Here is a 25,593-nt window from a genome sequence, read left to right on the forward strand (position 1 = left end):
AGAACGTGAATAATAAACTCTAAGAGAGGATACTAAAAGTCTGGCCTTAAAATAAAGTATTTATGAGACAAATCCTTCCATCTAAAAATGAAGTTTTCGGAGGCCGGAGGAAGTGCACAATTAAGATGGAATAGTCAGAGCATAAGTCCGGAACACGTGGCTGGAACATACATGGACAATATTGGTGTTTGGTAGGACGAGTGATATTGTGCTGGGTGAAGGCTGACGTGGAGGTAAATAATTGGGATGGTGGATTCCCCGGTCCCAGATGATTGATACTTTCGTCTGGTTGTATTACATTACTTCAACGTTGAGAATCACAAAGTTTATCATTTCTTTATAAAGAAAATGCAACGTTTGTTGTTACATTCAGAAAAATGAAAAACGGAGAATACACACAGAAATACGTCATCATCAGGCCAGCATCAAATCAATTGTGTCATGATGCTGCAGGTCTAGCGTACGCAGCGACCAGTCGCCGGCAAGATTGAGTTCCTCAGTCGATTGTGGGTCCACATGTTAATGATAAAAGCACGATGTGATAAAAGGATGATGCAATCGACTGCACAGGACCTTGATTCCTGGCCGCAGAATCTTTGTGTCGCTTGAGTGCCATGTATACATATATGCTGTTCGTATTGTGTTTCTCGAGCCTTTGTTTTCTTTTAATTTTTAAAAGGAATTCCAAGCTTTAGCTCATGTTGCAGAAGAAAATTTCACCAGTAAAGATTCATTCCCATGTGCCTCCTACAAGGCCTACAGTGGCCTGGAAAAACTTTGGGACAGTTTAGCCATATAGGTGGGGAGGAGCTTTTCACGGGGGCGAAAGGCCGACCACTGCTTAAAGATTCTTCAGTTTGTTGCTTACTCAAGAGACGACAATTTCATGCGGTACATATGGTGAATTATTGTGATATGCACGGCAACATCAGCTTCAATTAAAACACAAGGGAAAAGAATGGCATGCAGTACAATCTGCCAGTGTCACTACGCAAATTTCAACAACAAACTTCGGCCACATAATGTTCGAGAAGTCAACAGAAATTTAACAACTCAGATGACACGGCAGAGGAGTAAACACCATGATGGAGGAAAGCTTTAAAAGATTCAAGAAACACAGAGAACACAATCTTATGGAGTGAAACAGGCTTCTTTGGAACAAAGGAATTTCATAGGAATTGGTTCATTCCTCCTAAATTCCTTCGCTTCCAAGGAGGCTTAAATGGAGTATCATGCATGAGCAGTTTAGAATAATTGTTCAACCAGCCATTTTGGTTTGTAATCATGTCATACTATTTATTGACATATAACTGATGCTACACAGGCCACTAATTTCTTTACAAGGGTTGCTTGCCAGCCCCGTGTGGCGAGGCCAATACACAAAATCAATTACACGAGTGACATACAAGTAAGGCCAGGCACAATGCATAATATAATCACACGAAAATCGCATTTGCTAGGACACGATATGCTCTTCTTCTATGCAACCTACAGAAGTTGGGTGCCACCAAATGGGTTGGCTTGCTGATGCCCGTTGTTCGCCATTGGGAATGGGCCAAAACCAGAATCCAAAAATGGGTTTGTTGCAGGGCCCATGCCCACATGCTGCGGTTGCATTGGTGGTCCAAAGGGATTCGCTTGCATCATAGTTGGTATCTGTTGATGCTGCTGAGACATGGCAGCCATTTGAACCGATGGTGGAGGAGCAACTTGGTTCGACATTACGAAAGGATCATTTGACATGAACGGGTTGGGAGCTGAAGAACCATATAACTGCTGTTGCTGTCTCTGCCTGTAGTCCCCCTGGTCATATAGGCTTTCCAAGATGAGCTTGTCAAACCCACCACCCTGTAGACACAGAATAATCCCATTTAATTCTCAATTGGAAACAATTGACAACCAAAATTGGCCAAAAACAAACATGAGTAGAAGGACCTCCAAAGAAGTTAAAAGGTTAACCAGGAATGCTGTACTACTGTTTAGCAATAAAGCAACTAACTTGGGCAACCATAATGCCATTCTATTTTGACATAATCATCGTCAGCCTCCTCTGTTTTCCGCTAAGTACCTCTAGCTAGTGTTAAAGGGTATAGAAGGTTAGGCGTACCAAACAGTTATGCAGGGGAGCCATGCACTCTTAAGAAAAGAAGAAATGCACAAGGTTGGCTAAAGAAGATAAATTCTGCGTATGAAAGACCGTAGACAAGCTATGGCTGTCATAACTTGCTTGCATAGTGAAGGCACAGCAAGACATAGATTGATTTAATCATGTGGCTTTGCACAAAATAATTGCAGTGCAAAAGCATCAACTAAAATCGCAAATCATGTCCAAAAGCAATTGCATGATATATGTGATAGTTAGACCTAATGAATCCTCAAGTGATTGAAAATGCAGTGAGCAATGTTTGACCCACTGCACAACCAAGCTTATTTTACATCGCTACAGAAGAGAAAAGGTGGCATAAGTTGATTTCCTCCAAAAATATTTCCTAACTTCCTTGTCAAATATTTCCCGACTTGCTTGTTGCCAGTCTTTTGACCGTTGACCCAAATCCAAATGCATTCGCTCGGTAACAGGAGGGCGTGGATTAACATAATAAAATACAAATGGAAGATTTCTGATATCACCGATTGCCAGGACTAGCCACAACAAATAAAAATACCATAAAAAGCAATAAGAGTGAAGAAACCAACCAGTTGACTATCTGCAGCAGATGAATTCGTGTTACTTGGAGTGGTAACAAGGGCGAGTTCCCACCCTGTTGGATCAAATCCTTTATCTTGCCATGTAGCGGTGCTGGATGTTGAAGCACCAGCATCTAATAGAGATGACAAAATAAAGAGAAAAACAGAACATCAATAACTTTAACCCTATTGACAATCACCAAGAATTCAAGACATGTTCATAAAACAAAAGTACCTGCTGGAACAATGGCCAAAGCCAGAGCGTTGCTTTCTTCTATCGCTGATACACTAGGGTTCGGATCATTTAATCCCTATGGAGTAAACAAAATTTAGATTGAAAAATTAAAGCATTGAATAACAGCATTCTTTACTTTACTTACCAGTAGATCACCAGTATCTGCCACCTTAGTCTTGGGAGGAGGAGGAGGTGAAACAGCTTCAGTAACAGGTGGTACTGGAACAGGTTCTTCAACAGGTGGTTTTTCCTCTTCGACAGGATCAGGCACAGAATCTTCCTCTTGTTCTTCAGGTTTATATGTCAGAAGAAGCCTCTCAGGTAATTCCTGATCAGAATGATTTGATTCAATGGACTGGATTTTTTTTATGCGTAGCAGTGGGAGAGTCTCCCACTGGGCTATATTAATACGAATAATTAATGGACAGAACTCATTCCATGTGATCAATACAACACCTATGGGCAAATAAAGTAGAGAGAATTTAAATTCGAAATAGTTATATAATAATTCATATTCTTTTTTATAAATAGCTATCTTATGTTTCAAGCTAAAAGATATGCATATATATGCCTATGAACTGCAATACACTTGCATGATCCATTATATAAGGTCATTAATTAAGATGGAATCTCCCTTTCTTCCTCCCTCTTTTAAATTAAGCAGGTACACCTGTAAGCTGATTTACCTATTTCAAGTTTTCAATGTAGTATGGGATTTTTTTATCCTTTAGATGGGTAGCAACAAGTTATTTGTTACCTTCTAAATTACAGAAACTATGATGCGCAGCTCTTCTGCGTGTTCAAGGAAAAGAAATTAGAGGAACTGGTATTGTTTTCCTCATATTTGTTCTCTCATTTCCCACATACCATCATGAACCACATGTATGCTGCAAGATCTACTGTATAATGTATAATGTTGAAATTCACAAAAAAAATATATTGTTCTTTTCCTTTTGGACATTTTTTTAGGTACGTGTCCGCACTGTAGAAAATTCCAATGACACTACAAGCACCACTAAACTATTGAATAATTCAATTATTTCTTCTTGTCTAGATACCAAAAGTTCTCAAATTATTATACTTAACACGAAACATGGGATAAAAACTGCTATATTAACAAGTAGAAACACAACAAGGCTCACAGTTCATGTATCTAATATCCAAATTAGACAGCCTGATCACTGAAATAATAAATAAAACAAAGAAATGTGCAAGTACTAACCAATGGTTCTCGCACTGGAACCATGCGTGGAGCCTCCCTCACATACTCTTCCATAGTGACAAGAAATGTTTGTGGCGGCTGAGAAGAAAAAAAAAAGATGTTTTCTCAAGAAAGATATCTAATAAAAGTGAAACAATTCAACAAGGGTCAATCCCTCACCTCCCTCAGAGTGGGAAATTGGAAATTCCTAGCAAGTTCTAGACCCCGGCAATTTTCATAGAAGTCAGATAGGCTCCCAGCCTGTATAGAATAACAAAACAACATAAGAATGAATAAAATGCATCACCCCCATACTTTATGGAACCAAGATATACTCCACAAAATAATTGTCCAGGCTTTGGAGCTACCTGTTGGCCTGCCCTCCTGTAAATTTCAAGGGCTTTGAGTGCTTCATGTCTTGGCATCTCAAAAAACTGAACACATGAAAAAGGAAATTACACATGTGCAGATTGTTGATCATTATAAAGTACTACTGGAAGAACAGCTTTTACCTTATCAACAAGGTTAATAATCCCATCGTTTATTGCACAATATATTTTGAAGCTCTCTTTTAGCACCTGTGAAAAAATAGGCCACACTACTTAGCCATTCCTCTATTAGCCCAATCAACAATGTGGATATTGGTGTTCAGATAAATATAGGATGAGTTTTTACTTTTTTAAGCTGGTAAGAGTACATGATATATTCTTGTTTGATTATTTGGATGGAACAAAAATATACAAAAGTGAACACAAACAATTTGTTGGTTCAAAGATAATTTCAGGAAATTAAAGCAAGTTTATAATCGAAAATTTCCACATAAGGCAGCTAACTACTAACGTCAATGAATGATACAGACACCTATCCTTCTATCCATATGCTTCAAGCCTTCAACAGGGTGTATTTTCATTAGCAAAGGGTGGATGGATAAAGGCAATTATTGTGATGCAATGGTATCTAAAAAATTGCACCATTTTCACCAATGCCATTTTAGATTGTTAACAAGCTGATACTGAGAACTGAATTTACAAAAAGAACAACCTTCAGGTGAAATCAAATCTTTATTTTAAGCTTAGAAGAAACATATAATAGAGAATAGAGTGAAAACAAATTATACGGAGTACAACTAAAAATATATATAACTTACCAAAGCTAGAGCATATTGCACCAAGTAGTTATTATTTGCAGCTCCTTCCGGCTGCAATGACAAAAGCAAACAATGATATGTATACATAGAGCAGAAAATGATTGAAAATGAGTGTGTGTCATATCTAATATGTATTGGCATGGAGTATGGAGATAATCACCCGACATCCAACAAGTCGATATAGTAACTGCTGCAAAGCTGGCAACTGCTCTAACAGATCCTGGGACTCCAATTCTCTGGTTCTGCTGTGCCCCTGATGATAAAACATAATTAGGTGAAGCATGGACAATCTTGTATTGGTAGAGAAGTGTAATACATCTGATCCTCAAAACTGATCAGTTATACCAAGGTTGGGATTGTAGTGTTTCAGACCTTTTCAGGACCTTGACCTTGTTTGGACAAACGTTCAGCTTCAACGTCATACTTGAGGACCCTGAAGCATTCCAATCTTTCCTCCAGAAACAGACCATATGTACGAACCCATGCAGAACAGTCCCAAGCTGGACAGTACTCAATATTACACAGGGAAATAAAGAGGAAACAAGCATGTCAGCAGCAACTTCCAGTCACCTAGATAAAATACTAACCAATTGGACTGGAGTCATCCTTGAAGTTTGAGAGCTGCAAAATACGCCCCCTCTGTGCAAAATTAAGAAGCTCTTCTCGAAAAGTAGGGTCACCCTCTCGAAGAAGTCTATGGATCACTACAAGTGTTTTCAAGGCTACCTGCATGTTACAAAAAACAAAGAAAAATCAACTAATCAGCTCCTGTGTATGATTTTCTTTTCCTTACATTCTAGGGCTTTCTCTTTTGCAAGCATAAGATTTAAATTTGCTAATTAGACCGGACGCACAATAGTGACATATGGCTGTGAGAACAAGGAATTAATGAATTGAATAGTGGACTTGGCAACAAAGAATTACTGATGCTCAATTAACACTGAAATTTTAGCATAGCACTTTTGACTCTAGCAATGAGTATGATTTTCCTTTCTTTTATTGCATTAACATTAATAGCTAATATCTTCATGCAAAAGATGTAACTTTGAAAATCAATAGCTAGATTCCGAAACGCGGCAAGCAAGTGATCTTAAGGATTGGAACAATGCAAATTCATAGCCTGCTCAGTAAACATGTAGGATTATATATTTATTTTGTCATTATTATTTATTTAGAAGAGGGGGCAATCCTCAGTTTCATTTCAAAAAACTACATAAATTAGCAAGACTAAAATATGTAGCTGGTACTGTACAACTATAAATTAGCATATAGTGTCTATTTTTAAATGTCCAGACCAAAATCCTAAGCAGTATGACACCCAGGAAAGACCTAGAACGGAATTACTGTCAACATGCCTAGAAAGCTCCTGAAGATGAACATATCAGCAGAAAATCCATTGGTATCAACGCACAACAGGGCCCAGTCAGAACTTGACTCCACTGAACTTCTTGTGAGAAATTATGACGATCGGTCTATGTTACTGGAAGCTATAGGACAGTAATACTAACCGACTTGTAGAAATTACTTGAATCATGGAATCAGCCTAGATAATGTTTCAAGTTATAGATTTTTTAAGCCATCCATACGAAGAGCAGTCATTAATATTATAAGAAACGTCTACATAGCATCAGCCAGACTATTAGCAGCATAGCAGCATCCAGGAGCACGATAGATATATTATCTGAATCAACACAATAGGTCATCCATACAACTGTTCATGGAAACAACACATAATCTTGAAACATATAGGCATATACTATCAACTCAACAGTCAGACACAAGCATCACTTTTGTAGTCTCGTTATACAGGACAGTATGGTACCATTCGAACATCCACAATGCATACAATTAACCCATCATCCCAAAACAACATCAAAAGAGATGATAAACATGGAAGATAGTGTTGCACTTACAATCCAATTGCGTGTTTTTGCAAGCCGGCGGGAAAGCGCGTGGATACAATAGGCGACGTCTGCCCGAGGCCGAGCGATGGACGTCGCGGCAACAATCTCTGCAACAACAGCATACACGCCATCAAACACGGAAAACACCACCCGAGGCCAACCGAAAAATAGAACCCTAATAGCCTCCCCTCTCAGGAGCCTCCCCACTTTCAGGCACGATCTAATTATAAAACCCCAGTAATGCCTAATTAATCAAAAACCTAATACACGGAAATATACGGTGTGAGAACGAATCAACGCACTGCGCAGGTGGCGCTCCTTGGGAGGGCACTCCACGTGGTTAGTCGCCTTCACGATCGCCACATCCAGATCCTACAAAAAGCACACGCCCAAACGAATTTCCAATCAGAACCACACAGATCTAAAAGCCTCCACACCACATCAAAAAAAATCTAGGGTTCCCACGAATCGGCCAAACTCGGCCAGAAGGGGAGAGAAAAAAAAAATCCATCCCCCGGGAGTTCCGGATCCGGACCTTGAAGTCGGAGTTGAGGTTGGCGAGGCTGACGGTGGTGGAGTCCTTGAGCGCGCCGTACGCCTTGCGCCAGCTCTGCATCGCCGCCATTCCTGCGGCTCCCCTCCTCCGCCTCCTCCTCCTCGCCTCGCTAATTTTGGGGTGGTTTCTCTCTCTCTCTCTCTCTCTCTCTCTCTCTCTCACGCACGCGGCGTTCGATTCGGTTTTTGGTCGAGGGGTTTTTTGTGTTTGCGTGTCAAAATTCGCCGACGCCGGGGAGTGAGGAGGAGGAAGGAGTCGAAGAGGGTGTGTAATTAAATACAAGGTGGGGTGGCTTTCTGTGAATATATTTTCGCTTTCGACTTTTTCCTCGTGTGGGTGGCTTGCGCCGAGTGGAAGGTTCGAGAGGAGACTTGGCACCTGGGAGATGCTCCATTTTTTTCATTAAACCCCTCCATTTTATCGAGTTTTACGTTGTTCTGAAGCGTCGCAAACTGTTTTTTTTTTCTTTTTTGGAGGAAAAATTCGGTGACTTTGAAAATTATTTCTTTGAGATAGTCTTAAAGCAAGCATAGAACATTTGGTTGTTGAATTTTCAGTTTGGAACTAATCTCTCCGGTATGATTTATTGCACCATGCAAAACAAAGAAAAACGACGGCAGTTCGGCTGTGAGCCAAACCCATTATTGTTTTCTGTTCAATCTAATCATTGGTCGGTACTAAATTATGCTCTTTGTAACTAACCATGCATCTATCTGTTTTTGTTTTTTTTTTGAGCTTATCTATCTGTTTTTGTTGATTGTGGAACTAACTACTCATCATGTTTTTTGAGAACAATACTCATCATGTTAAGTTGGTAGTTGGCACTTGTGTATTGTGCCACAGTAACTGCTATATCTAAACTGTATTTGGATGCACGTACACGGTAACAAACGCTTTTGATCTAATCTACACCTCAGTAGAAACTGAAAATCGACTTCTTTGCGCCTTGTATCAGACCTGACTTTTGCATAATAAAACCGTTTCGTCGCTAGTGACGTTCACAAGAAGACCAGTCTGGCAAAAAGCATGGATGGCCATGTCGACATGTCGTCCTGGCCGGCTGTGCCCTCCTGGCCGTGAACTGTGTCGTCGCTTTTCCACGCTGAAGCGGTGGGTTTTGAACCTGACAGATCATCTATGCATTCCAAACCTCTGCACCATTATACATTTGGCTGAGTTCGGAACTTCAGATTCCCAACTCATCTATTTTGTTTTTCGCACGCACGTTTTTTAAACTACTAAATAAGTATGTTTTGCAAAAATTTTCTGTACAAAATTACTTTAAAAATATCATATTGATCCTTTTAAAAAAAACTAATACTTAATTAATCACGTGTTAATAGATCGCTCCGTTTTACGTGCAGGAGTGATTAGTTACCATCCTGCATTGCCGAACATAGTTTGGCCTAGTTCTTTTCTACAACTCTTAACATGTTTTTCAAACTGTTAAATGATACATTTGTTGTAAAAAGTTTCTATGTAGAAATTATTGTGAAAAAATCAAACAAATCTATTTTTTAAGTTTATAAACAATTAATTAATTAATCCAAAAGGAAAGAACGAACACAGCCTTAGGAACTTCTCTTGTTACTGTTACACGAAAGATGCACATGCACACCACGTTTACATGTGTGAGAGCGTCTTTCTAACACATGCTCAAAGAGAGACAAGCGACAAATCCTTAGCCTCACTAAATTTCCTTATCCAAAAAAAAAAACCCATTAAAAATCGACTCATGTGTGCGTAATATTTATGTACGATTTCGACTTGGGTGTTTCCTCCATTCATGGACCATCTGGACCTCCATATGAAGAATCAAGTAGTTCAGTGGCAGATAAAAGTTAGTCAAAAAATCATTCAAAATGCTGCAGAATCTAATCATATGAAAGAGGCACCAATATAGCTGTTGAAGTCACTTGGCACAGTGAGCAGAATAGCAAGAAACTGGTCCCAACACTCCAACTGGAACATATGGAGGACACTCGGATAAATGCAATAGAAGAGAAGGGCAACATGGCATAACTGGGCCACAACCACAAACTTCACTCATCACTCCATCAGCCTTCACGAGGGTCAGTTCCACTTATTATGAGGATTCATTAATCATTACGACCACCTGTGCCATGGGTTTCTTGTACTACCACATGATGAACACACTCCCCGAGCAACAATCAATCACAGGTTAATCAAGTACAGTGGATCTGTTATGAACTTATCATAAGGGTCTCTGAAAATTTTGGTTCCATGTCAAATATATGTACACCTATTTGGACATCGGTATATGCTATTGTGGTCTTTTTCCGATGGAACGACGATTTGTACTCACCAGAGGTAGGGAAGTAAGTAGGCTGTACCATTACCATTGCTACATGGCGAGGTTTCTACAGAAGAAATGGGCGATGCACAGAGGGACAGAGCTGCGTCTGCCTACTCCTCCTTTGGTATCCACCGGCTCCACCAAATGCTTTTGCTCTGGCTGCTAAGCTCATCCATGCTTTCGTTGATTGTCCTCACGACCTTTCTCTGTACACGCAGCACGGAAGCAAGCAAGTTCCTCCGTGCACTACCTTTCTTTGGTTTGATTTCCTGTCGAGCAGAAAAGGAAATGAATTACCCCTCGAAACAAATAGTCATTATGAAAACGAAATGATAAATTTGAGCTAGAGAGTTTCAGGCTTTCAGCTATGCTGTCATGCGTACCCTAAGCTCTTGAAGTTGTGCCTCTGTAAAACCTCCTTCTGCTTCTGTTCCTGATCTTGCCATGAGGCCGACGACCCAACGGGCTGCTTCACTGTAGTCCTTCTGGGTTGCACGAAGCAGTTGCAGCCTCAAGTTTTGCATTACAGAGAGGCCAAGGAGCCCCTCGCGGTTGAAATATGGATGCGCCAGTGCAGCCTTAGCACCAGTCCTTTGCCGTGCTTTGTACCGGACCATCGATGTGAGAAGTTCCCATCCAATACCACCATCTAAATCCAAGATGTCAAAGCCCCTCCGGAGCTCCGGGGTAGCTCGTGGCTCTACCAAATTCCTCCAAGCTTCTAAGTCATAGTTGCACCTCTTCAGTTGGCGGTTAAATTGTATGAGGCTGCTGTCCGTTCTCAATGATGGAAATGCCTAAGAAAGACTGATGTGTTAGAGAAGATCAATAACAGCATTTTAATGAACATCTATACAGATCAATATGTTCAGAAACATCAAAAGTTAGTTACTCTTATTCCAATATCTTGTCAAAGAACTTTTTGGTTGGAATGCCATGCAGCACAACATTACTGTCAAGAACTCAAAATGACAGTTCAAACATATTACATTTGGTGTCCTGGACATGTATTCACAGTGCCCCCATGCACTGAAGTGAGGAGGTGTGGCTAACAGCTGGATAAATTAAACTTGTATGAAGAAGTCCAAAGGAAGAAAAGGATGGAAACACACTTGTACATTATCTCAAGTTATGAAGAACAGAGATCAACACAGACTCCACTCAAATGTTGGCAACTATGTATGTAATGCGCTAACTATAAATGCTGACTCATCTTGCTAGGAAGTAACATAGCAGTCGCTACAAGCTCAACATGAGCAGAGTAAAAGATTTTGTAGAAACAGTGGTAAAGGGGGATTAGTATTGTGACATTTCAAATTATGGGTAAGAAGCTCCCCTGCTGCTCCAGGTTAAAAAAAAAAAACTGCTGCTTAAATTGGGAGGATGGTTGGAGAAATTCCAGTATGACAAAAGCACATCAATCTAGAGATCAGTTTTTCGGAATGCATTGAAACACTATTAATCTAATACTCCTGTAATAACATACCATTTGTAAGAATATAAGGCCCAGGCTATATATGTCAAATCTGTCAGGAAGGTTCAACTGCCAATGAAAAGAAAATCGATGCATTAGATCATGCAACAAACTGATTGAATAACTATAATAAAGAACTGACACAAATAAAAGGATTTAAAGAGTACCTGCCAAAGGACTGGAGATAAAGCAGTTGCAACTGGAGCAGAGGGAGCAGATGGTGTTTGAGTGCTCATTATATATTGCTCCGGTGCAGCATACCTGCAAAGCATTGATAAAGCTTCAATCAAATCCCTAATCAAACTATATTTTAGCACATTATAGCATTAATTAACTTTAAAACATAACTTCTTCTTTGCGAGCAGTGCAGTTATGGATCATGAGGTAGTTTTGAGTACCTTGGATCTAAAAGGAACTCACTAGGAATATAGTTGATGCCCACTCGCAAATCAGCTGCTGCTCCAAGATCAATAATTTTGAACGTACGAGATCCTATCAGTAGACAAAACTGAAAATATTAGCTCAAAAGGTATTTTCATGATACTACAAACAAAATATGTTCCGATTATTACCTTCCGAAAATATCACATTTTGGGGTTTTACGTCTCTGTGAACAATCCCTGTCGAATGAAGGCCATCAAGAGCAAATAACAGTTGTCTCATTACTGTTTGAATAATCTTATTCTCTCTTGCTATTCCCTTTGGCAGGTCTTGAACATCTCCTAGAATCTTAGTCTCAACCTGATAAACCGCAAACAAATTTGAAATGATAAATGTTGATTGAAGATGAACTAATCCTGTAGGTCATACTAATTCAATTTGTTTATCGCATCTGTTGATTTAAGTTTTTAACATGATTTAAATGAGAGGCTTAATTACCCCCTTCCAAAATCAATCTAGATAAATGACAGCAAGAAAAGATTGCAATGAGAATAATGTCACTAGTAATACAAACTCATCTGATTATTTCATTAACTGAAAAAAAGAACTGTTCAACTGGAGCCAATGGAAGCAAGAATGTAACAAACTTGACCGACCTGAAACTATTTTTCAGTTTGTATGGCAACACTTACATTGTAAGGGAACTCCTTGCTTTGCATGAGATCGAATAGTGTATCCTCACCTTCATAACGCCAAATAAGCCAGTATTCATCAGCTCCCTTACCTTTAGCTTTGCTCTAGAAAGAAATATATATGCAATGTGAGTGTTAGGAGTCTATCATATTGTTTGCAAACAAAGGTAAGTCCATAATAAGATGATAGTACACAAACATGAGAGTATTTATACCTCACGAAAGCCATAAATAAAATCTGCACAGCTGCTAGCACAGGCCCTCCTGACACGCTCGTTCATCCATATTTCTACCGCACCATACTCTGTTGCCTTCTTCACAACCACAGCACCTTGCTTCAAGAGACAAACAAGGTATGATCATTAGTATGCATGGCCTAGCAACTATCTAACTCATAAAAATATACTGTGTTATTGATCTTCAAAAGCTTGTTTAGAAAACTTTCACGGGGTTTTAGGTACACACCTAATACTTTGAGTTACTTATAAAAACAAACTATGCGGCTGATTAACTTATCACAAATTCACAGCCACCAAAATATTTGTTCAAGTGCAACCCCTTCTACATACTATCAACATGAACTCACAAATACATTTTCACTTTCTTCATGACCAACTTCAATTACCCGGGGTTACTTCATTCCCTCCACTAAGGCAAGCAGCAGCCATGCATCAGCAACACAAAATTCTACATATCTGAAGCTTTTACACGCAGATGCAGTGATGCACATTACTGTTTACCTTCTCCGCAGCTTTGGGGTCATCCAGCGACGCCTTGTAGACGACTCCGAACGCGCCCTCCCCAAGCTTCTTCCCGAGCACGAATTCATCCTGCCAAAAAGCAACCAAATCATCCCCCCAATCGAAGAAGCGCGGAAGAGTTAGGGCGTCGCGAGTGCCCGCGCTCACCTTGCGGAAGGTGGGGCGGAAGACGCGCTCGGCGAAGGCGAGCACGAACATGTCGAAGAAGCCCGGCGCGACGCCGGGGGTGGACCAGAGGTAGGACGCGGCGGCGAGGGCGAGCGCCACGCCGGGGGCGGTGATGGTGAGCCCGTCGTTGCGGGGGAGCGTGCTGCGGTAGATGACGTCGCCGCACGCCATCACCGTGCAGGGGAGCCCCACCCCGACCGCCTCCACCAGCTGCCGCCCCAGCTCCCCGCCGAGCTCCGCCGTCACCGGGCGGAACGACGCCGCCGTCGTCGCCGGCGGCCGCCGCCGGCGGCGGCGGAGGAGGGTGTCGTGGCCGGGGAGGAAGGAGGTGGAGAGGCCAAGGCTACCGGTGGCCATTTTTGCTTTCTTTTTTTTTTCTTGGATTCGAAAAAATTAATGCGGCTCACACTATTTCTTCTCTGCGTGTGTTTTTTATTTTCATTTTTAGAATTATCGTGGGGAGATAATTCAAACGTGTGGGATCAGAACAGGTTGACACGTGGGATTTGGCCCACCTGTCAGTGTCGAAATATCCAAGTGGCTGGGAGTGCGGGAGAGAGCTTTGCATGGAGCATTGGAGCATATCTTGTTGGCCCCACATGTCAGTCACCTTAGAATGCATGGCTTGAATAAGGCATTCTCAAGCAGTTTGTAAACGAAAAATAATTTTTAAATAACACTTTTATATATATGTGCTCTTAGTGATCTAAAAGTAAAAGGCTGAAAAATAAACTTCGATAAAAAAAATATCAAAATTAAGTATAAACTTAAATTTTGGCTGATAAGTATAAGCGAAAAGATGAGGGTGTAAGCTTTTGTTCCCGGTTCCCCACTAAATTATCCAAATTTGGTTTACTATGATAGTTAGGGTTTTTTAGGGAGTTTTTAGATTCTGATAAATAGCCGATGAGAATTCAACAGATGAGATTTTATTTTTTTACTTTTTGAAAAACCTTGCAACTAAATTTTTTTATAATCTAAACGAGAAACTAGATTGTTTAGAGATTTTAAAAAATGTTAGCTGACAGAATATCGTCCAAACATGGCCTAATGCTACTATAAGAGATCTAGATATTTTGTTACCTGGACTAATCTTAGTTAAGTTCGTACAACAAAATGGAGAAATTGTGACATGATAATTTGTGGCTGTGGGAAGATGGACTTGGAGAGAAGTATCGGCCTCATCGAGCTAGTGGCCAGAATTCGCTCTCAGGGTGTGATTGACTCGTTGGACTAGTGGACTGCAGTCCAGGTTTGTGTAAGTGAAAAAAATCTACCTTACACGTTACAGCTTACTGTCACTGTTCGAATCCCAGGCCATGCTTCGATTCCTAGCGTCTTAAAAAGTCTGATTTAGAAATTTTACAGAAACCAAACTGTCCATGAGTTTGTTTGAACAGCTTTTGACACCTATAATTTCTCACAGAATTAAAATATCCTTCAAACAGTACTTTAGTTTTTCTTTTTCTTTTTTTTTCAGAGAAGTAATTTAGTTTTCCATTCAGATTCTATAACCTATAGAATATAAAAAAATAAACTAAACATTTAGAAATTGGATTTCACACCTTCTCCAAATTCTCGAAGACTGACTATCATCTTGATACTTCTTAGAGCAGATACAATAGCAGATTATTAGCCATCTATAAACATATTTTAATGAGATAAGATATGAGAGAGAAGCAGCGGGCTACAGATCTGTAGCCAGCTACAACACGGACTCCAAGACACAGTGTGTATATGATAGGTGGGACTATATATTAATAGTATAGTAAGCAACTATTGTATGAATTGGCTATAGATGAATTGAAGCTAGTAGTGGGCTATATTATTAAACTTGCTCTTACAATATTAAGCTTCTCAAGACACTTCCAAAAATAGTAGTATTACAAATCATCAGTAGTGTAGTAACAGTGACCCCACTTCACGTGATTAAAAGGGACTTTCGGATGGAACTTACTGGATGGGCCACCTCTCCTCAACGGCTTTTGTAGTGACGGCCCATCTCCCTCTCCTAACTTCCTAGCCCAGCCCTGAAATTTAAAAGGCCGTAATTTGCATCCTCTCGAAAAATACAGCCCATGTGGATGGACAGTGCGAGCAAACCTGAATGCAATTAGATTAGTGCAAATCACTTCCAAGTTCTAAGCAACATACAACAAGCTATCTCTCTTAATAACTTCATCAAACTGCAAAATGCAAACGCCTCACGAAGTCATGATAAACTTGTTTTTTTTTGGGCGAACCTGCGTGCAGGTCGGTGGGAGGAATAAAATCTCATATTTATCATATCAAGATCATGGAACGCCTGAACATTTGTTTATCGCGGTCAAATTTAACCCAAGCTGTTTTTTGCCATTAATCCACCACCATTAGTGCCCAAGAGGATCTCTTATTCTCTCTCCCATTGCAACCATCACGCAAAGACGCAAACCCAGAGCCACGCCTGCCTCGCTGCCGAATACTCTACAAATTAAAACGGCTTGTGTTTTTTTTTCTTCAGTCAATGCAGAGTTGCAGACACAGCTTGCTCCAAAATTGGAGAGAATTTCGCCTGTATGAGATCTTCTTTGATGCTGCATGTTTTGATTATCTCAGCATTGTATAGTTCATCAGCCAGCTGATCGACTGCAATTTGCAAAGGATGTGGACACAGAGAAGTTTTGCTTTGGGAGGATCGATTCACCTGATGACTGTGCCACGACTGAAAATTGGATGTCTGAATTATGGTTTGAAATTAAATCAGAAGAAACCAAACCTGAATCAAGGAATTCAGGGATGCGTACGCTCTGAAACGTGACGCTGTACTAATGACTATAGTATAGACTTATTGTACTACAGATAGCATGATAAACAGATAAAGAATTGTGCAGATATGATTTCTTGTCCCTGGGATGAGTAGGATCCCTTCTAATGCAGCTTGTACATAGAATCTCTAATCATAAATATCTAAAAATATCTCCCAGAACTATTTAAGCATATCATTTGGTCTGTTAGGATACTAGACAAAAATATCTTCCCAGTTGCCTCTGCACTTTAGGAGTGGCGCCTTTGTGCTGACCAGAAACCAATCAGTTCTGCTGGTTCTTTCCTACAATTTAGCCCCTTTTAAAACTCATCTTACAAATATTCCCTCTGTAAAAAACCTAATATGTTTTGGTTTATCATAAACCAAGCTTCTTCCAGTTAGACCATGTTTATACATGTACAACTCAAAATTAATTTCATTAAATCTACTATTAAATATATTTTTATATTATATTAATTTAATGTTAAAAATGATACTACATTTTTTTATAAGCTTCGTTAAATTTAAAGAAATTTGACTTAGGATAAAACAAAAATATTACATTTTGAAATAGAGGAAGTAAACATGATAAAAACTTTTATAAAGATAGATCTCGTAGCTCAGCACAACAGGGATTTTCGCACCGAGACCTTTGACACTCATGATGCAGTGGCACCAATGCCATGGTGAACGGTGGACGGTTGGACACCGATGTGGTAAGGGGTTATTAATTGGCGACAGCCAACCTCCAAGGACTGAGAAAGGACGGAAGTCCCTACCTTCGGTTGATTTGGCATGTTCTAAACAAATTATTCGTCGGATTATTTACTCCACGCTTTAAAATACAATTTCTCAAAAAATATTCTCCTACTTACATTGTTTAGACCACTTGTCATAATCTATTTGTTTGATTTATAATATATATTATTTAATTTACTAGACGATAAATTGGGGCCTCATATGGTGCCTAGGCCTTAGGGTTTGAAATACACGATTCAGCTCAAAATTTTGAAACCTTTAGCTACTAGATATAGCTATGTATAAAAATTCAATTGATACTCATACTGTCAGGGTTACGGATAAGGTATACCTTCTATCCTACGACTTATGGAATATACCGATAAGGTATACCTTCGCGTACACGGATCGTTTCCATGTACACCGTTAGGAATCCATCCAAAATTATGGAAAATATCTCTACGAGTCAGGCGATTTCCAAAGTCCTACTCGGAAGGGATATAATTTCGGTTATACCGTATCGGATCAAATATTCTCAGATCTTTCTTGGGGTCAAGATGATCCACGGTATAAAAGGGTCCCCCAGAGAGGGGTGCAAGGCATCGAATTTCATCACCAACACACCCACCATAGTTTGCGAAACCGGAGTACGCGGAGCCAAATCGCTGGAAGATCTCGTCGAACTCATCGACTACGATCTCGTCGGTACCGTCTGTTTCATCTACTTTCTTTGTAATATGTTCTCATCACTATCAATCCCATATAAACTGGACTAGGGCTATTACCTGACAAGGGGTCTGAACCAGTATAAACATGTCTTTTGTCTGCTTGATGTCGTACTATATAGACCCTCGTTCCAACGTACCCCAATACTCAACTCATCCGGTCCACGAGTATCACTCATCGACACATACCTTGCAATAATAACTCAAATTTATTGATATTTCACTATCTCATATCACATAGTTTGATAATTATATGTTTACATAGCACATACCTATAATAAAAAAAGAGGAAAAAAGGGCATATAGATAGTAGGTTCAAATTTGTTTGAACTAGTTAGTAAACAACTAAGCTTCATACCCAAAATAGTTTCAAAAATTTCCATAGTCAGGGTATATACCCGATTCTTGGTGTTGTGCACCATGGAATCCTATGTAATTTGTCTTAATTTATCCCTATAAACAAGTAAAGATATATTTATTTCTTCCATATTTCATCCAATGTGATATGTTTCCATTGTATTGGATGATGTTTGAGATCAGTTTGAAACCCTACCTCTAAGAATTCCTCTCCCCTGCAAGCTGCAACATCCCTCCCTCCAAATCCTGTTAATTTGGCAATGGATTTTTTTTTGTAGGATTGACCATGTAATGTACCCCTTTCGTCATCCTATGTGATTTGCTTTCATTTTATTGGATGGTGTTTATGATCGGGATAAAACCCGACATCCGAGAAGGGAGTATGCATTGCAGGAGGCCAGCGCCAATGACAATCGCACCGAGACGCTGAAGGCCGACACCGAGTTTCGAGTACATTTTCGGAACGATCTATAAGGAGGGACAATTTATAAAATATGTTTTTAAGAAGGACCAAATAGTTAAAAACCCCAGATCAATTCTGCCCTCAAAATATCTGTATCATGAATGCATTCAACTCCTTGTCATGCATGCTGATGACTGAAGGAATCTCTCTCTCTCTCTCTCTCTCTCTTATCTGACGAGCAACTCTGAAACAAAGAAGAAGCTGTCCATCCGTTCGTTTCCAAAGCAAAAGCACGAGCTAGCTAAGGGAGGAGGGGTCAGCTATAGCAGCTGTGTTCAGACGCGGCTCACATGTGATACTTGTAAATTTCGAAGCTACCGTACCTTCAGAGAAGAGAAAACAACGCGATTATACTGGTTTTAGCGGCCTTTCGATGGTACGAAAAGCTTCAGATTAAGCCACATATAGAATCTGGGCATGTGATTGTCACATGACCCGAGCATGATGGAGCTCGAGTGCTCGACTGCATCGATCGGCAACGCAACGCGTGCTTGCTTGGGGTGCTGGTTTTTCCGGCTCTACAGGAGTATAGCTAGCTAGCGCAGCCGTTTCTCAGGAACGGCGGTTTTGGCAACCGCAGCTGATTTCACCGTGAATTTGGGTTGAAGTCACCTCGTTGCTTCTGTAACAGTGCTCCATATGGATCGGACAGAGAGGGAGAAAATATTAGTACTAGTTGGGTTTTGAGTTAAACGAGGACTTTGGATTAGTCTGCGATGCAGTGTTCTGCGTAAATTGAGATTAAAAGAGTTATTATTCTCTGATGATGTACACATGAAAGCATTCATATTGTTCAAACTGAGGGCCCAATGTTTAATCAATTTAAAGCGATCTTAATGGAGGATCCAACTTCTGTTTGGAGGTATATGGAATAACCGTAGATTTATAATAATGAATATCGAAAACTCGTTACTCTCTTTCAAATTTGACTCACCTATAAGGTTATATATTTTTACTTTATTTCTTTGCAACATCTGAATTCTAGGTGCATTGGTGTGTGTTCGTTGTACGCAATGAATTTCTGAATTTATTTTAATTTTCATTATGTGTAGAAATAGAAATGAGGTCTAATTCCTTTTATGTTTCAATGATTTACTTATTGCCAACACAAATTTCGTGTGCTCTATTTTGTTCTGGTTAGATGCAATAATGTATTGCATTTCCTTTTTCATTTTCAGCTCGAACGGGAATCAAAATGAAGCTTGGTTGTTTTTTTTTTTTTGAAAATGCATAAAAGCCTTGCACGTCGATATATTAGCAAAAGAAAAGACTTTTACAACTACGATCTGCTGACACGACCATGGGAGTTATAAGGGATAGGGGAAAAAGCATTGGGCTAACTTGGAGAAAACCGGGCTCCAAACAGCAAGAGGAAAAGAGAAAGAGACAAGCTAGAATTTATATGCAAAGCAGAGCTCCTACGTGATATATTAGGCTTCGCTACAATCCAAAGCTTCCCTTATTGCGTGATAGATCGATCACTGTATTCATCGAGGAAAGTATCCCAGTGAAAACGCGAGCATCCCTTTCTAGCCTCCGATGCCAGGCACCAAGGAGAATGATGGACTCAAACCCCTTCTTATGTTGGTCTTGCAACCACTCACGAGAAGACACCCACCAAACTTGAAGCGAAGCTTGGCGGCTGGGTGAAAGGGGGGCTAGCCCGAGCTTGACAGAACCTTGTGCTGAACTTATTGCGCGAAGGCGCACTCCAACAAGATATGTGACCCGTTTCCAGCTCCTGCGCATATATAAGACACATGGAGTGACTATCCATTCCGTGGTGATGAATTTGATTAGCCGTCCAACAATGCTAGTGAAACGTGAGCCAAAGGAAAAGCTTGCACTTCATGTGACATGTGTTGTGCTAAAGGAACTCGACATAGGGGAAGGAGATCGAGCCCTAGAAGAACGCCAGCATTGTACTCACCACCTGTATAGCGCCAGATGTACCCATCTAGGGTTCTGTATAGTATCCCACAGTCGGAGAAATTAGGAGAGGACTCACACTATCAGGGCGCTGGTGATGTCAGAAAGCCAAGCATTGTTGGTGAGGCCAGCAGCCACCGAAGTGGACTTTCGGCCAACACCAGTTGATTTCTTTATTTTATCACATGAAGGAAATAACCCGCCTTGCATACATATTGAGACGGCAAAATGTTAGCTTGACGCCAAATGCAACATGAAAATTATGTATTGTACGTACATGATTACTAGCACATTGTATACTCCTTCAGTTTCAGGTTATAAGATATTTTGACATTAAACTGTTTCAAGTTTGACTAAGTTTATAGACAAATATAGTAATATTTACATTACCAAATTAGTTTTATTAAATTAATAATTAAATATATATTTACAATAAATTTATCTTGGATCAAAAATATTACTATTTTTTCTATAAACTTGGTCAAACTTGAAGCAATTTGGTCAAAACATCTTACAACCTGAATCGGAGGGAGTACATCGTAGTAGAAGTGTAGTGCATAGATGATATTAATTGCATCCCACACTACTATATATTCCTTTCAGACACATGGTTTGTACGGCTTAATATGCCCATACTACTAATAGCCTGATGAAATGATTAACACACGGGTTAAAAAAGACACTGAACTGAATTTCTTATGGAACATTATTGTGTTAGATATTGCATATACCATATTTCAAGTTGGGGACGGAATTAGGAGCCAGTGTACACTACAGCCGACGGTGCAATGGCCTCTATCTCTTAGCTGTTTCGCATCTCCATGGAATCAAATCATCAAATTCTCATGTCAAAACTAGCTACTACTCTCTCCACTACTACTAGTGGAGTAGCAGGTTAGGAATATTTAGCAGGGAAGGAATCCTAGAGGGAGCAAATTAGGCATTACACCATACTTAACCATGGAATCAATTCGATGTCAAGCAGGACCGTTGGTCTACAGGCCCGGGAGGCATTGTCCCCTGGAGCTATACCGTCATCAAAATTCGTGCAACTTGACACAGGATGCGTTTGCATGTGCTTCCTGGAGATGGCAGCTCCCCACTTCCAAGAAGGGGTATATGCCCTTCTCCAAGATGGTGCTTAGTATTATCATATGCACAAGTAGGTGAGCATGAGGTAGTAGAAGAATTGAAGAAGAAGAAGGAGAAGGCTTGCCTACTATATAAGCTGGCCAGATGATGCACACTTGGGCACACCAAACAACAGCAGCTAGCTAGCTGCAGATCCAGCACTAGTGACATTGAGCCTTTCTTCTTGCTCTTCCTTTGCCTAGCTAGCTAGATTCTCTTCTTCTCCGTTCGTTACGGATGGTTAAGCTGAGGATCCATGGGAAGAACAGGGCCGGAGGAGGAGGAGGAGGAGGGCTCAGCAGGATGCTGAGGGAGCAGAAGGCCAGGCTCTACATCATCAGGCGATGCGTCGTCATGCTCCTCTGCTATCATGACTGATCTGAATGATGATGGTCTGAATCTGCTGCTGTTCATCGTCCTGGCGATGCATGGTTTCTGAACTGCTACTACTGCTCTTTGGTTCTGTTCATCTGAGTTTTCGGTTCTAGGAATATTGTAGGCCTGACAAATTCTTTGGTGTATATAGGATAGTTTTGGGATAGATCTACTGACGGTTTTGATCATCTTCTTCTTCTCTCTTTTTTTTTGTGAGTTTGTGGTACTCCTAAGTCCTACAATGGCAAGGATGTACGTGTATCTTGGTGTCCGGCAACGTTCTTGGATCTTGTCCCGTGTTCTTCTGTTCTCAATCAGAAATGCAAAATGAGAAAAAAAAATCTGTCTACTGGTATTTCTCTCTGTCTCTGCTGATGACGCATGATTTGGAATCTGGCAATCAAGTTTGCACCTTCTCATAAAAAAAATGTTGGGATCAAGCTAATGCATGTGTTGAAACAGACAAATTATACTCATATGTGTTCAGACATTGTTGCATGGAAGCTCACAGCTGAATTAACTCTGAACAAAGCATTATCAATGTGTACATGAGAAGAAGACCAACAACATTTCCTACTCATGAAAACTCTGAATTTTTGTCAGATAGCGTTTTTATACAATCCAAACTATGTATTCACTCCATTTCTGTTTAGCGAATCTACCCGCAAAGCTTCCGTATTTTTTTCTAAAGAAAAGGAAAAGGCATGACCTGCATGCACACTTCAAATGTGTGTTTCAACTTTTGTCTTGCACAATATACTGGTTAGAATCTAAGAATGGCTAGCTAGATTTAATATTATATTTATCCAGTTCCCAGATTTCAGGGTTTAGAGGGTATGCATCTTCCAACAATACTGGGGTAGTGAACATGTAAATTCCTTACAAAATTGGTACATAGAGACAGAACAGAGATTTGTTTCCCCAATAAGGATCCATATATTCATTTTTTTTAACTAGTAAAGCTCTTGACAGGCAAAATCTTTGCCTGCCCCTCAAAAAAATCTAGGAAAAATGAGCCGTTAAATTGTGATAAAAAATATATAAAAACCTGTCCAAATAGTATTAGGTGGATTGAGCAGGCAACTCCAGAAAAACAAAAACAGAGAGAAGCTTCAAGGTACTTGCAAATAACACGCCTACCGGTCTTGATTTTTGAAACTCACAGCTCATTGTGAGTAGACATCTGTCAGATATATCATCCAGTCTTATTTTTTGTTGTTTATCATCAGAATTGCTCAGACGATTAGTTGGATGAGCTTGATTTTAAGTCTTATCAACTAAACATGCAGATTTCTGCCAGGCGACTAAGGCAGTTCAGATATAAAATGTTCCAATTTTCTACGGTCTCTCTGTCCATAAAAATGCTAAAATTACCGTCAGTTCTATCTTTTGCAACATCATCTTGGATTTTGGAATGCCGTTTAACTAGGAAGGCTCTGTTTAATTTAGATTATTGAATGAACTATTGAAATAGATTCCCGATGTGATTGTATCAATAAATTAAATGCTTTAAAAATAAAGTTAATAAATAACTCGGTACAAGTGGTTTAAACAATGCAGCAGAAAAAAAGTTTTTTTTTAGAAAATGTATTTTTCGAAGCATGAAGTAAATGATCTGGTGAATAAGCAAGAAAGAAGCTATATATCTGACCTTTAAAGTGACTGCTCGTGCACCCAATGGCCCTAGTAGGCTAATAGTTCGACCTGAAACAACCTTGCAGAATGCATTTGTTTACTTCAGACTTCAGAGATAATTGTAGTTTAGTAGTACAATTTGGCTCGGTTCCAAACAACCGTTCTTTCTTTAGTCCCTATGGTCGGCAAAACCAGCGTTTTACCCGCCATCGGAGGTCGTGATAGAAAAGCATATCCTATATCCACTTGTTGTACTTCCTTCAGAAAACCATGTCCAAGTTCAGGCAATGGCTGCGAACTGAAGCTTAATTTGGAACAGCTTGTTTACTCTTCCATTGGAGCCACTGCGAAGAGCTAGTAATCTTTGTACCTGTTGCTGTACTTGGAGCACTAGCTCCGAAGTTCGTGCTGTTTTCTGAGATCAAAACTGTGATTTGAACTGCTTCCAGTTGCTATGTGAAAACTGAGAAGAACAGAAAAGAAAATGCTGGTATCTAGAACCAGCAATTGCGTTCAAGAAACCACATGCAAATGTGCTCTCAACTGTCTACTTTGATTGCTATCTGTATGAACTAATGCAAACTAGTACCATGACCAATAGCAGAAGATGAACATGGTTAGCTAAGATAAGACGATCTCTTGAAGATGTGAAGAATTGTTGCAATGTCTGGGCGATGGACTTGTTTGAAAGATTTGGTGAGGATTGGATGCTCAGAAGATAGATATCACCACTATGTTGCTGTTCAAATTCCACAATATAAAAACTTCTGACCACAGCTCATGTAGCACCTGCATGTAATGGCTGTTCATGCAAACTGTAAAGTCAAATACTTAAAAAATGGCATCACCATGGAACTCAAGTTCACTGAACAAAAAAAGTCAAATAGCCGGAGAGTATTGTTTAGTGAGAAGAGGGCCATATTTCGGATGATGGAATATATATCAAAGTGTTTGGTCGGTCCGGATGCTCATGTCATGAGCTGGAGCTTAATTTTTGTTTACTGATATGATGAGTCAAACTGATTCAACCAGTGAAGAACATGAGCACGAGTTGCGCAATGACTGATCCTTGAAAACTAGAAGAGCCATTTTAGGGTGCTCTATAGAGTCACGGCAAATCACAACCGTTGATTATTTGTGCTTCATTTCTGATAAAAAAAACATATATGATCTCCCTTCACCTAATACATGATGGCTAAAAATGCAAAGTATCTACTGACATAATTATCTTTCCTAAATTAATTATTTACAAATGATGAATTTATGATTTCAGCAACAAACTTAACAAGCCCACAATTTGCCAAAACAAGGCGCAATGACTATGCATAAATTGGGCTTACATGTCAATGGAAGGCTTATGTTCGATTCTCATAGTTTTTACACTAATACAAAAATATGAAAAGTCGGATTTGGTATGAACAACGGATTGTATGTTTGCCATATGCAAAAGATAGATGAAAATAATTCAAAAATTCCGAATAGACCAAAAAATTTCAAATTACTGGTTTATTATAAATAATTCAAATTTTGTTATGTGGTGGAGCCTACCCATCCGGGTTCAAATTTTTAAACTTAACACAAGTGTTAGTATTTACGGTAAATTATTCTTTGTGTTTCGAAAAAAAAAAGAGAAAAGAAACAAGGTTCCTTTGCAACGGCAGGAAAAGAAAAGGAAAACGCGATTAACTTTGCAGCGAAGTAGCGTTGGGCTTTGGGCTCACGGGCTTTACTAGGCCGATGCCTCGACTTCTCCTTTGCAGCTTGGACCGTCGACGCGTTTGAGCGCGGCCTACTCGACGAGCCTTGTCTCTCCGGCCGCGAGACTCACGGCCCCGGTCTCCGAGAAAAATCTGGAGTTGCACAAGATAATTAAGTTGTGCTTCCTGCATGGCTGCATGCAACTAAATCGATCGAAATCCCAACGACCCCAACAG

General features: G+C 39.9%; 2 protein-coding genes across 2 annotated transcripts; both read right to left on the minus strand.

Moving 5' to 3' along the window:
• Window positions 1-1,244: 1,244 nt before the first annotated feature.
• On the minus strand, window positions 1,245-7,967 carry LOC4339517 (putative clathrin assembly protein At2g01600). The gene is made up of 15 exons (XM_015783949.3): window positions 7,708-7,967; window positions 7,475-7,544; window positions 7,182-7,279; window positions 5,856-5,994; window positions 5,641-5,768; window positions 5,429-5,521; window positions 5,269-5,319; window positions 4,634-4,699; window positions 4,490-4,555; window positions 4,302-4,382; window positions 4,143-4,220; window positions 3,066-3,248; window positions 2,921-2,996; window positions 2,695-2,819; window positions 1,245-1,848 (listed from the first exon to the last, which is right to left on the minus strand). Exons 1-15 carry the CDS (start codon window positions 7,795-7,797, stop codon window positions 1,489-1,491), a joined length of 1,704 nt encoding a protein of 567 aa, XP_015639435.1. The 5' UTR covers window positions 7,798-7,967; the 3' UTR covers window positions 1,245-1,488.
• Window positions 7,968-9,930: 1,963 nt separating this feature from the next.
• Window positions 9,931-13,907, minus strand: LOC4339518 (serine/threonine-protein kinase STN7, chloroplastic). The gene is made up of 10 exons (XM_015783950.3): window positions 13,501-13,907; window positions 13,333-13,422; window positions 12,808-12,927; window positions 12,593-12,697; window positions 12,092-12,260; window positions 11,918-12,011; window positions 11,687-11,780; window positions 11,532-11,588; window positions 10,429-10,842; window positions 9,931-10,314 (listed from the first exon to the last, which is right to left on the minus strand). The coding sequence occupies exons 1-10, from the start codon at window positions 13,876-13,878 to the stop codon at window positions 10,156-10,158; spliced, it is 1,680 nt and encodes a 559-aa protein (XP_015639436.1). The 5' UTR covers window positions 13,879-13,907; the 3' UTR covers window positions 9,931-10,155.
• Window positions 13,908-25,593: the final 11,686 nt, after the last annotated feature.

The sequence above is a fragment of the Oryza sativa genome, chromosome 5 (genome assembly GCF_034140825.1).
Source record: "Oryza sativa Japonica Group chromosome 5, ASM3414082v1".
Classification (NCBI taxonomy): domain Eukaryota; kingdom Viridiplantae; phylum Streptophyta; class Magnoliopsida; order Poales; family Poaceae; genus Oryza; species Oryza sativa.

Bases quoted from the DNA above. Each gene is read 5' to 3' on its own strand.
- LOC4339518 (XM_015783950.3), bottom strand. From the start codon at position 13,878: ATGGCCACCGGTAGCCTTGGCCTCTCCACCTCCTTCCTCCCCGGCCAC. The intron at 13,423-13,500 runs GTGAGCGCGGGC...GCTTTTTGGCAG, and splicing joins TCCGCCCCACCTTCCGCAAG to GATGAATTCGTGCTCGGGAA. The intron at 11,781-11,917 runs GTACTCAAAACT...AATGCTTTGCAG, and splicing joins GAGTTCCTTTTAGATCCAAG to GTATGCTGCACCGGAGCAAT.
- LOC4339517 (XM_015783949.3), bottom strand. From the start codon at position 7,797: ATGGCGGCGATGCAGAGCTGGCGCAAGGCGTACGGCGCGCTCAAGGAC. The intron at 4,383-4,489 runs GTAGCTCCAAAG...TATTCTATACAG, and splicing joins ACAGGAGGGCAGGCCAACAG to GCTGGGAGCCTATCTGACTT. The intron at 2,997-3,065 runs GTAAGTAAAGTA...TTTACTCCATAG, and splicing joins CAGATACTGGTGATCTACTG to GGATTAAATGATCCGAACCC.